This window comes from Podarcis muralis, chromosome 1 (genome assembly GCF_964188315.1).
Source record: "Podarcis muralis chromosome 1, rPodMur119.hap1.1, whole genome shotgun sequence".
NCBI lineage: Eukaryota > Metazoa > Chordata > Lepidosauria > Squamata > Lacertidae > Podarcis > Podarcis muralis.
In genome coordinates this window covers 38536623-38549111 of record NC_135655.1, presented here as the reverse complement: position 1 = coordinate 38549111, position 12489 = coordinate 38536623, and the positions used below count along the sequence as shown (strand labels likewise).

General features: G+C 43.6%; 1 protein-coding gene across 1 annotated transcript; it reads left to right on the top strand.

The window, feature by feature from the left end:
* Nucleotides 1-203: 203 nt before the first annotated feature.
* ACTC1 (actin alpha cardiac muscle 1) lies at nucleotides 204-10772 on the top strand. Its single transcript, XM_028721626.2, has 7 exons — nucleotides 204-343; nucleotides 1577-1725; nucleotides 3844-4168; nucleotides 5493-5654; nucleotides 6372-6563; nucleotides 10074-10255; nucleotides 10428-10772. The coding sequence occupies exons 2-7, from the start codon at nucleotides 1597-1599 to the stop codon at nucleotides 10569-10571; spliced, it is 1134 nt and encodes a 377-aa protein (XP_028577459.1). The 5' UTR covers nucleotides 204-343; nucleotides 1577-1596; the 3' UTR covers nucleotides 10572-10772.
* Nucleotides 10773-12489: the final 1717 nt, after the last annotated feature.

Sequence of the window (12489 nt, the reverse complement as noted above, 5' to 3'; positions counted from 1 at the left end):
ACCCACATACACACAGACTCGCCCCCCTCCCCTTCAAAAGGGTTCCCTATTTGGCCATCCCCCTTAGCAGCTGGACTACAAACCCCCTCGGCTTACCTTACATGGGCTGTGGGGCCCCGAGTGTTTCGCCCGGGCTGTGACTTTTGCCTTCCCTACTCCATTAATGGCCTCGCTGCTCCTCAATGGCGTGAAGGCGACCAAATAAGGACAAGGTGCCTGGCCGGTCCCTCAGGAGCCGGAGAGTGACACCGCCACTCTGCCGAGTATAAATGGGTGGCGCTCCCTGCGAGTCGGGACCCAGCCTGGTGCTCAGGACCCCCGCGCAGTTTTAAGTGTTGAGCTGGTGAGTAGCGCAGCTGACCAAGCCCGGCCGTCTAAGCCTGGATGCGCCAAGGCAGGAGCCGCGCTTGGCATCCTCAGGGCAGCCTCCCTGCCAAGCACCTCGGTTGCCTTCGACGGGACGTGTGTTTGCGCGACTGTGCGATCCAGAGAGGTTGGGTGGGCTACGAAGCAGTGAATTGGATCCGCTGCGCAACCCTGCAAGTCACACTTTGTTCGATGGGGCTGTGCGCACTTGCAGCCTCGCGCTGCGATCCTAGCCCCGCTTTACCTGGGGGTAAGCCCCATCCAATAGGACTTACTTACGGTTAGGATCGCGCTGTTTCAGCCAATGAAGCGCCAGGCAAGACCGGTTTAAATTTACTCTTCCCATCCGGATTGTGGATCGCCTTTGGGGTGCGCTGCGCGGCTTGCGCGCAGGGAAGAGATGGCTAGAGAGTAACAGGTTTAAGTTCAACTACTCTCAGAGTTAACTGTGTAGGATTGAGCTATTTGGTCTCCCTCGGAAAATTCACCGGTGGTTTTGTTTTGCTTGCAGCGCGCTGCCCGAGACATAACAAAGAAATGTTGTGTTTGCTCTCTTAGCCGCCACATTAGCGCTATTTCTAACTTTACATTTCACCCTCTCCACTTTTACAGTTGCGGGGAGGGGAATCCCAAGAAATAACGACTTTTGAAAGTACTGACACCCCAAAAAAACCTTACTGGGATTCCAAATTTGCGTTCAGTCAAAAATATGAGGGTCCCGGGATTAGAAACAGGGCAATACAAGAAAATAGGAGAGCGCTGCGATCCACAAATTGCTTGAGGCGGGCGGTGTTGAATTCGAGAGGGGCTAACTCCCTAAAGCGATCCAAACACGACACCTGCTTAAGCAATGTGTAGACCGCGCCAACTACAGTCGGGTCTCGCGTGGCGCGAAGGCATTCTGACCTGTTGTAACTGGAGCCCCGCCGGATGAATTAGAGGAGCGCAGCCAAGGAATATCATGGGTGGCATGTGGAGAAGGGAGCCCGTTGCCTGGAGCCTGGAACCGGCCCGAGCGGGAAACTTTCGGTTGGCTGGAGTTTTGTTGTTGTTTGTTTTGTCTCTTCGTGCTTAGACGTGAAGGGTCTTTTGAGATCGGGAGGGGCGAAGCGACCCAGCCTCGGGGGCTCTCTGCTTAGCGCTGCCGCCGCTTTCGGTCTGGCCCCCGGCCCCGACGGCGCGCCCTACTTGCCGATCTTGTGTCTTTCAGCTCCCTGATTCCTTCCCGAGATGTGTGACGACGAGGAGACCACCGCCCTGGTGTGCGACAACGGATCGGGCTTGGTCAAGGCAGGCTTCGCCGGAGACGATGCCCCTCGCGCCGTCTTCCCTTCCATCGTCGGCCGCCCCAGGCACCAGGTAAACTTTCCACCCCCGACGACACCCAAGAACAAGGAGAGACCAGTCTTTTCCTTTGCCTAGCCCGGGGGACTGTCAAACTAATGCATACAAGTGCAGTGTACGCGAACACGCGTCCTTTTTTCTTTTTCCTTTAAAACCCGTCCTAGCTCCACTGTATACTCCGATCTTTCCCTCTCCAGATTTTCCTCTCCCTCAGCAATCCTCTCTTCTCTAACTTTCTCTTCTTCAGCCTGCTGCAGTGAATCTCCCCCTCCCCTTGCCGCAAACTTTTCTCTTCGTTATCTGTTTGGCAGATCAGTTTGTGTGTCTCCACAAATCATAAACTTGTAGCATTGGGCATAGAGAGACACAACGCTCCTCAAACTCGTTTTCTACAGTACTTTGTCATTGACCGCAATAGATTGATTGAATTCATCTTCCAGTTTTTGACATTCCAATCCCCGCCCCGTCTTCATTTACTTGCTAGTGACACTTCAATTCCTTGCCCCCCCCCCTTTGCTTTGATCTTCTATTCCTCTTCCCCATTGGCGAGTTCCACCTTTTTAAACTGGAAGTGATTTGAAAACTAATATAAATCGGTCTTCCCGTTCCTGTCTTGTACATAGTTGCTGCACATAACTAAACTTTCCCGTCTGGCACAATGCCACTTCCACAGTGCCTCATGTTGTAGGAGTTACAATGTACAGTTGGCACCTTATATAAATGCTCATTAATAGCAACCTTCTCCCTCAGTAGTTTGCAGCTGCAAAGCAATTTTGCATGCCCTGCTTCTATAATCCTATTTTCCTCACTTGCATTCCAGTCACCTTCCAAGGAATTTAGGTCAATGTCAATGGGGTTGTTCCATATCTCACAACAGACTTGTGAGATGGACTAGGATCAGAAATAGTGACTTTTTCCATATCACCCATATCATCGTCCTCTTACTACTCCATGGCCCCTTAAGCTTCCATTCTATTGCTTCTTTTGCTTTTAATCCTCTGCTCCATTTCTCCCCTTTTCTATCCTGTATTTACTTCTCACTTGTATCTTATTCTCTTGCTTACTTTCCTTTTTGCGTTACCTCCCAGGCTGTTACTTTCTCTTATTCACTTTCCGTTGAAAAATAGTTTTAAAGTTTTGTATGTTGATTGGCAACAATCTCATACCTATGATAAATACATGACTTTTGGGTCTCCTCAAATAAGTAGTAGCAGTGCCAATCCTTATTCTATACTCACCCAACATTGTTGAACTACAGATCCCATCATCCCTGGCTACTGGCCATGCTGAATGGGGATGATGGGAGTTGTAGTCCATCGTCCTCTGAAGGGCTACTCTTGATCTGCAAATTTTGTAAAAGTCTTTAAAAACCCATTTTCCCCATAACCATAGAAAGGGATCACCTTTAACTTTTTAAACTTTAACTTGGCATGATTTCTGGAACATAACATTGGATGTATTTGCTAACAAATGTGATGTGTTGAACTATGCTGACCCATTCAGGTTCATGGATGCAATGAAAAACAGGCATGGCCCAGACCCATCTATCCAGTTCAAGTGGAAGAACTTGAAGCATGCCATCAGTATAACTTCAAAATGCTTTAACACTGTTCCTTAAATTTCTGAGGCTGCATTTGCCAAACAGCAGTAGTTTACTTCAACAGTAACCAACCATCAATTACTTCATCTTGGGAAGTATGTGGGAATATTGTACAGGAGTAATGTCCATGTTGTACTGCCAGTGAGGAAACTAGAGAAGTTGTTGTTGTTGTTGTTGTTGTTGTTGTTGTTGTTGTTGTTGTTGTTGTTGTTGTTGTTGTTGTTGTTGTTGTTATACTGTGGCAGTTAGTGCTGGAACAAACTAGTAAACTACTACTAAATGACAGGTGATGCAAATGCACCCTAAATACATTTTATATTTTAGCTTTCATTCACCCACATTTTATACCTGTTCCATAACCAAGCGAAAGAAGAAAATGACCTTTTAATAACATGAATTAAATGATGAATTGTTGACACCATCTTTCATCAACTTTCCTCCGCTTGTCTTACACTGAAGTCAATCATTTTATCCTTTAAGCTACAATGTCTCACAATGCCTGGCATTGTTTTCTTGTCTCTTCTGCCCTCTAGGGTGTCATGGTTGGTATGGGCCAGAAGGACTCCTATGTAGGTGATGAAGCTCAGAGCAAGAGAGGTATCCTGACCCTGAAATATCCCATTGAACATGGCATTATCACTAACTGGGATGACATGGAAAAAATCTGGCACCATACTTTCTATAATGAACTGCGTGTTGCCCCCGAAGAACATCCCACCCTGCTCACTGAGGCTCCTCTGAACCCCAAGGCTAACCGTGAAAAGATGACCCAAATCATGTTTGAGACCTTCAATGTGCCTGCCATGTATGTGGCCATCCAAGCTGTTCTATCCCTTTATGCTTCTGGACGTACTACAGGTAAAAAGCAACTGGTTGTTTGGCTTAGCAGTCTCTCTACACCTAAGTCAACCAAGTTCACTCCCTCCTTGTATTCTGCATTAAATTTGCATCGGGGATGGGGAACATGCGACTCCACAGAAGTTGGGGCACAACTAGGATCAGCCCCAACCAACACCAGGCAGTAATCAGGGATGATGGGAGTTGTAGCTGAAGCAACATCTGGAGTTGCCATAGCTTCCCCAACCCTGAGCTAGATTCTCAAAAAGCTGTAGTTCCTACAATAATGCCCAGTCTCTGTTGCACATTAGAGACCCCCAACTTTTTCTCCCTTTGTAGGCATGGTAATAGCCATTCTAAGTGGTGCCCTGTAAACACTATGGCATCAATATATGTATCCCAAATCCCATAGGGCCTGGAGCCATCTTGGAGACCAACCAAGCTGGAGACCAAAGGGCCCAATAAACATATTTAGGAGCACCTGGGAAGTTCCTCCCTTCTTTTCCTGCAGTTGGCGCCTTCCCATTTTTTCTTTATGATTTCTCTAATTTATTTGAATGTCACCCCATAATATGAAATTATCTGTGTGGCTCACAATATACAAGTAAAAAATGCCACCTGGAATACAAAGTAAAACATAAAGCCATTGAAAAGGAAGACGACAACAAACTACATAAGTACAACAAAACTCCCAAAATTAAAAACTGATTTTAAGAAACAGGGACTCAGGCCCAGATAAAGCCTGGCCTGGGTGAACAGAAAGGTCTTCAGCGGGTGCCAAAACAAACACAAAGAAGGGAAGATGATTCCATAAAGGGGTTACCACTTCAGAGAAGGCTCTCCTACCATATGGGCAGGCCAATCATGTGATTCCTTCTCACCTGGCCATTGCCTAGCCAAGATGAAGGATGATGATCAGCTGCTCTTGGCCCTTTATATGTTATAGCAGCTTTGTGGGATAAATGACACCATTTTGTGAATACAGCATGGGCACGCTATGCTGGGGGGAAAACAATCTGTAGTAAATACTCTCAGTATTAAAAGAATAAATATCTTACCATAGTTGCAATGGAAGACAGTACCATTACTGGTAGAAAAGGTAAGATGAATTTCAGGAAGTCTTTGCCTTGGATATTATGGTCTGTGGCATGATGCTGAGAACTATTTGAAATAAGAAAGCTCTCCCTCCTCAATCATTTTTGTTATACCACTTGAGTCTTTATTTGCATACAAATTCTTCTGACCTGCTAATTTGCTTGTTGAAAGGCCCCATCGCTCCTGAAAACATTGCTATAGGTTTGTTTGCATAGAGGCTTATCTGATCTTGGCCATTACTATCTCACAGGTATTGTCCTTGATTCCGGGGATGGTGTTACACACAATGTCCCAATCTATGAAGGTTATGCTCTCCCTCATGCCATCATGCGCCTGGATCTGGCAGGCAGGGATCTGACCGACTACCTCATGAAGATTCTAACAGAACGTGGTTATTCCTTTGTGACAACTGGTAAGCACAATTCAGGCTCAATTTGGAAATGCGGGGGGGGGGGGGTAGCAAAGGTTTGTTTTAATATATTTTTCTATCTGTCCATGAAGATTTTGACTATACACGCACACAGCAACAAAATGTTGAACAAACTAAATACGTTGCCTACATTGTCACCACAATTAAAAGGTATTTCTGTGAACAAATTCCACTTATTACAAAACCCTCCCCAAACATGTTGATTATAAAATGTCCACATTTCATGCAAAAAAATTCTGCTTAACTTTCTTTTAAAACATGAGTTTTGCTACATTCTACATGAACACATACCACTTTTAGAAGACTTGAAAATAGCAACTCGGTAGAATTGCTATAGCCGAAGTCATATAAAATGGATTAAAAAATATATATTTTAATCCTCTGACTGGAACTGTGCTTCTTGCCAGATTCCACATGGGCCACCCCCACGACCATTTTCTCCTCTTACCCTGCAAGACTTTGCTTTTGCACAAATCCTGCTTCTCCTACAATTCTTCAACCCATCTAGTTTATTGAGTGATGCTGTAGGCACCTCCAGGATGTGACAGATCTCTATACTCCTGTTTGAGTGCAGGGAACCTCTCAGAGAAAGGGATGGTTTCTTTCCCCCATACACTTTCATTCGCCTTGGTTCCCACTTGCCTTTCCTTGGCCTTATTTCCTCTTCTCTGCCATTAATTTCTGGTTTTGCCTTTACAGCTGAACGTGAGATTGTCCGTGACATTAAGGAGAAGTTGTGCTACGTTGCTCTGGACTTTGAGAATGAAATGGCTACTGCGGCCTCCTCCTCTTCTCTAGAGAAGAGCTATGAGTTGCCTGATGGCCAGGTCATCACAATTGGGAACGAGCGTTTCCGCTGCCCAGAAACTCTCTTCCAACCATCTTTCATTGGTAAGTGTCCTGAAGCATGCAACATGCAAAACTCATCTGTGTTACAGAATCCCTCACAAATTTTAGGATCATTACTACTGACAAGTGCCTGACGGAAGGAAGTGTGTGTGGCGATTGGGGGGTGGGAAAGGTAGTGGGATAGTTAGGCCAGATTCAATCACAGAACTAAAACTTCTGGTAACAAACTGCCCCCCCCAACAAGATCAGTTAAGGAAGAAAGCATCTCACTGATTACAATGGCATATCACACTTATAGAACAACTAGTGCACCATCTACAGTGGTACCTCAGGTTACAAACACTTCGGGTTACAGACTCCGCTAACCTGGAAGTAGTACCTCGGGTTAAGAACTTTACCGCAGGATAAGAACAGAAATTGTGCAGTGGTGGTGCAGCGGCAGTGGGAGGCTAAAGTGGTACTTCAGATTAAGAACGGTTTCAGGTTAAGAACAGACCTCCAGAATGAATTAAGTTTGTAACCAGAGGTACCACTGTATATAATATACAAGTTACATGCGCCACACACTTTATAGCCACAAAAAATAATAGGCACCTGCTCTTGACTATCCATAGACCTGCTCTACTACATAAGAAATGAACGGTATCTTCCTTAAAAGGAGGATTTCTTGTTTGTGGCACTTGCCGAGTACATTTTTTAAATACACAATCATAGTTTCCTAATGTGTGTAGGTCCTCATCTGCTTAGATGTCTGCTTTGAAATACTATACACAACTTTGCTGCTGTGTACAATGGCTTAAAATACTTTCATGGAGAAATCTAACCCCTTTGGGGTTGAAGATGCTTTGGGGAGTTATTATTGATAAAGTTTCTATCCCACCTTTCTCCTGGATTTAGGGTGGTGCGGGTGGTTCCTTCACATGGGGCTGAGCTGAGGTTCAAAACAACAACAACAACCAAACATATATTTATATGGGTAGCTACTGGTAAGATCCATAACAAAGCATCTGTACCAAAAGGAATTATTGTGAAAATAAGTAGTATTGGGATGGGGTGGGGGGTGGGGCTCCAAATTCTGGACCTCACTCAGGGCGCCATATTACCAAAGTCCACCCCATTTCCAAGGTACTCAATCAAGATGGCAGTATACATGGTTTTGACCTTCTCCATTTTATCCTCAAAAGAACCCTTTGTGGTAGTTTAGGCTGAGAGACAATGACTGGTTTTCATGTGAGCTGTCATGACTGAGTGTGGATTTGAACCCTGGTTTTCCAGGTCCTAGTCTGACAAAAACCACTTCACCACATTGGCTCCACCACATAGTTATGTCTGTGTGGAATGGCATCCCATCCCCACTGTGAGCCTTGTTGCTGACCAAGGACCAGTTTAGGGGGGCTTTATTGTATTTAGCAGGTGATAGCAAAGTCTAAGGAGATGGATTGCTTTGTTTAGACAGTGTCTAGCAAACTGTGGCACTAAAGGAGTAAAATGTAGCATTGGAACTGGCTATCAGCTGCTGCTGCATTCCTTTTTTTTTTTGGCACACGTTCTCACCACACAGCAAAAATCCTCATTTGTTGAGTTTGCTCTTTTTGGGGAGGAGGAGGAGACATGTGTATCCCGAAGAATTACTGCATCTAGTCCAACAAACATGTGCGTCTGAGGCCTAATAACTTTATCCTCTTGGTTATTCTTCTCAGTTAATTAAATTAAATTATCCAGCCGTGTGAGGCTTCTCTCCATCAGCAAAATGACTAATTACACTAGGGGTGTTGGGGAGGAGTGAGGAGACATCCATTAGGAATACTGTATCTACATATCTGGCTAGCTCCCTAGTTTTATGTGCCGAATGTCTATTGCCATGGACTATTAGATGTGCCTGTGTCGCAGGCATGAATGCCAAAGGCACAACATCACTTACTTTAAAGACCAGAGTGATTGTCCTGTGCCAATCACGTTGTGATGTTCAACAAAAGAAAATAATCACAATAAATGCTCCTCAAGTACAATTTTTTCTTTGGCAATTGAATCTTGAACGCAATAAAGAGCAGGTCTTCTGGCCTTGCAGAAACTTGTATCCATGGCTAATTTATTGTTGACCCTTCTAGTGCCCAGCAGCAGCAGCAGCAACAACAACGATGATTTATTAAATATAGAATGGCACTCCAGATTATGCCAGATCCAGTATGTTAGTAACGTCAAAGTGACGAGTTACAAATAAAGGAAAGTAATATGCTTGAGGAAAGACTGTGTTAGTAGCTTGGCATTGTGGTTTTGATTGACTGCATTTGTGAGTTTTATTTGAGCCATAGTTATGAGGGTTTATATACCTTAGACAAAGGACATGATGCACCCCGTGTTGCAGAGGTTTTACCTCCTTGCACTTCAATAGAGTTTGCAGGGACAACTCCGCATAAGATCCGTTGAAATGAGTGGAGATGCTACTAGAGCAGTGCCTGAGAACTGCACCCTGTAAATGCTCCAAAGATAACTTGAAGCTCCAGAAAGGCTGGGGTAGATTCCTATTCCCTAAAACCAACCTTTGATTGGATTGAGATAGTAATCTCCCCTTGTTCTGCCAAATAAATCTGATGGATGCAGCAAGTGTTTATAGTGTGAGTTTTGTGTGTTCAAATGCAGCTGCTCGTCAGCTGCCGTTTCATTAAGGATCAAGTTTCAGTTCACTTTAAGCAGCCACCTGTCAACTAATACATTGGAACGTAACCCGTAAATTCTTACTTCTGATGTATTTTCTCCCCATGCTCACAGCTAAGCTGCTGCTCATACCTTCATCATCTGTCGCCTTCATAAACACAGGCTCTGCATTTCTCCACTTTCAAATGCAATTGCTAGCATAGCCCACTGTGCCTTGAAGTTCTCACCATGTGGGCTATCAGTCTTACATTGCATCATGTCAAATCAAATTAGCCCAGTCATTAAAAAAAACTGTGCTGTGTATAAATTTATGAGGACATGTGCTGTGCATATCCATCTAACGTGCTGACACAAAAACGGTTCATACAGCACTTTTTTTGTTGTTCATGCAAACAATCTTAACATTCCCTGGAACGTTGCTTTAAAGCTTTGGTGTGCTAAAGTTGCCTTGAGAAATGTAAAAACAAATCAGTGCAACACAGTAAACAACCATTTCTGTGAACACAGTGATTGTGTTTCCACAGCCCCTATGTATAGCCAAATGTCACACAGTGACACCTGTGAAGTTCTGAACAAGCTACATTTCTGTGGTATAACTGGCATTATGCCACATTCTGAATCTTTTATATTATTATTATTATTATTATTATTATTATTATTATTATTATTATATTAAAAACTATCCCACCTGCCTCTTTTCCTTTCATGCCTTATTTATTAACCCAGATATTAGGGTTTTAAAAAAAACTTTACCCAATTTTATGGCAAATTCTTGATGAGAAAATGGCTTTTTGCACTTTCAGTTCTCTTTTGTAGCTTTCTGCTTACGAACAGCATTTCATAAAATTTCCTCTACCTTCATCATTCAACGACTACACATTTTCTTTTCTTTCCAAGGCATGGAATCTGCTGGTATTCATGAAACTACTTACAACAGCATCATGAAGTGCGACATTGACATACGTAAAGATCTGTATGCGAACAATGTACTGTCAGGTGGCACTACCATGTACCCTGGTATTGCAGATCGTATGCAGAAAGAAATTACCGCTTTGGCTCCCAGCACCATGAAAATCAAGGTGAGCACATCTTTCATGTTCCAAACTGAAAATCAGAGTAATTTCAACTTTACCCAAATCTGAAAATGTGTATGAAGGTTGTGTGTCGATGTCTTATGGGACAGCAGAAACAATGATGCAAGCAGTTATATTGTCTGGAAACTGAGAACCTTGCTTCTTTCCCTCTCTTTAGATCATTGCCCCTCCTGAGAGGAAGTACTCTGTCTGGATAGGTGGTTCCATCTTAGCATCTCTTTCAACTTTCCAGCAGATGTGGATCAGCAAACAGGAGTATGATGAGGCTGGCCCATCAATTGTCCACCGCAAGTGCTTCTAAGCATCTCCCCACCCTCCCCCTCCACTCATCTCCCACTCAGGATGACAACATGCTTCTTGAAGTCTTTTCCCCCCAGTAATCCTTCCTGAACTTGGTTCAGTTATTGTACAGTTTGTTTACACACACCCGTGCAATTTATTTGTGCTTCTTTGAATATTTATTGCTTTATAAATAAACATGATCTGGGACTTGCAACCTAAATATGCTCTTCAGGCTGTTTTCTTTTGTGTGGACATCCAAAAGCTGATTAGTAATATATATATATATATATATATATATATATATATATATATATATATATAAAATTTGTGGCACTTAGCGTTCAAGACATCATTGTCCTCCAGAGTGATCCAGTTTGGTGGAACAAGAAGCTTAGCTTCTTCCTATTAATTCAATCTGTCTATGTATTTTTGCTTTCCTTTTGAAACTTGAACAGATAAATATTTGATGCTAATATTTGAAAAGCAGCAGCCCGGGGTAAATAAAATATATAGGACAGGAGTGACAATCTGTTTTGCATTAAATCACTAGATTCAGAAAATTTTCTCCCCCAGTAAAGCTCAGCGTAATCTAAGCATTGAAAGCTTAAGCACTGCTCAGCAAACCCAATTCTGTTATGTTAATATGATCAGAGAGTTATTTATAATAAATTGGGTTGATTTCTTAATCCTTCAAATACCCATCAATTATTTTCTTTGGGCAAGACAGAGCAAAGGAAAACACTAATCTCTTATGACAACTTGCCCTCCCCTACCTTCTCAAGCCTTCGCCAAACCCTGAAAGAAAGAACTGTAAAGCTTGGATGTGCTGAAGCAAACGTCTGGAGTAGTTACAATTTTAAACAAAATGTTATTGGTGCTTTTACAGCCCAGTTCTTATTCCTGTCTGGCACCAGCCCAGGAAATTCTCCACCCCACTGTGGGTGCTATTAAAATAGCAGAAGTAGGTGGTGAAAGGCCTGGCTATTTCTTTATGCTTTTCAACAGTTTATATACTGTTTTTAATCACAGTTGCCACACTCCTGTTCCACATGTTAGACTCACAATCTGTTGGGATTACAAGGGAGAGCACACAAATGTTTTAGCAGCCATCAGTAGAGTTCCACCTAGAGACACCATCAGTCTTAGGGACAGGGAGGCCTTTGAAATGAGCTGAGGCTGAACTGGAGATGATTACAGAGATCAGCAATCAGATCTACTATACCTCTAAATGTTAGTAAAAAACAGGTGTGTGTGTGAAATTTGGAATTATTATTGTTGTTGTTGCAAAAGTCGGATCCAACCTCTGCAGAGCAGTATAAAGATTTCAGGGGGTTCCAGGAGCTCATGTTTCCCTTGAGAATCAAGGCTTAGCAGGGGCTGTTGTAGCTTTAAGAAATATGATTTATTCACATATCTACACCTGAATTCAGATGAAGAGAGTCCAGATCTTACAGCATGGTCATCTCATGAGGGGTCTGTTCCCCACAGCAGTGCAGCACTGGACTCCAAGGCCTCTATCCTAAGCCTGCCTTCAGCCAGCCTGCAAAGATGGTTCTGTCTTTCCAGACCACGCATGGCGTTCTGGCCTCTCCAGCAGCTCATGGAGGACTCCTCTTTGTTTTCCTCCTCTTCTGCCAAAGCACACCTTGCTTTAAAACCCAAACCTCCTTCCTCAGACCCCTCCCCATCACCTTGGTCACCGGTTTTGCACAGACCTGAGGGATTCCTCTTCAACTGCTATGGACTGTCAATTGTTTCATAATGACTTACATTCAACCAGCCCATCCAGGCTCATTTGCATAGGCTACACCCAGGACTGCTGCAGCCTGCATTTCCCCTTACAATATCCCAAATATTAGCTAGATTATAATACAGTGGTACCTCGGGTTACATATGCTTCAGGTTACATACACTTCAGGTTACAGACTCCGCTAACT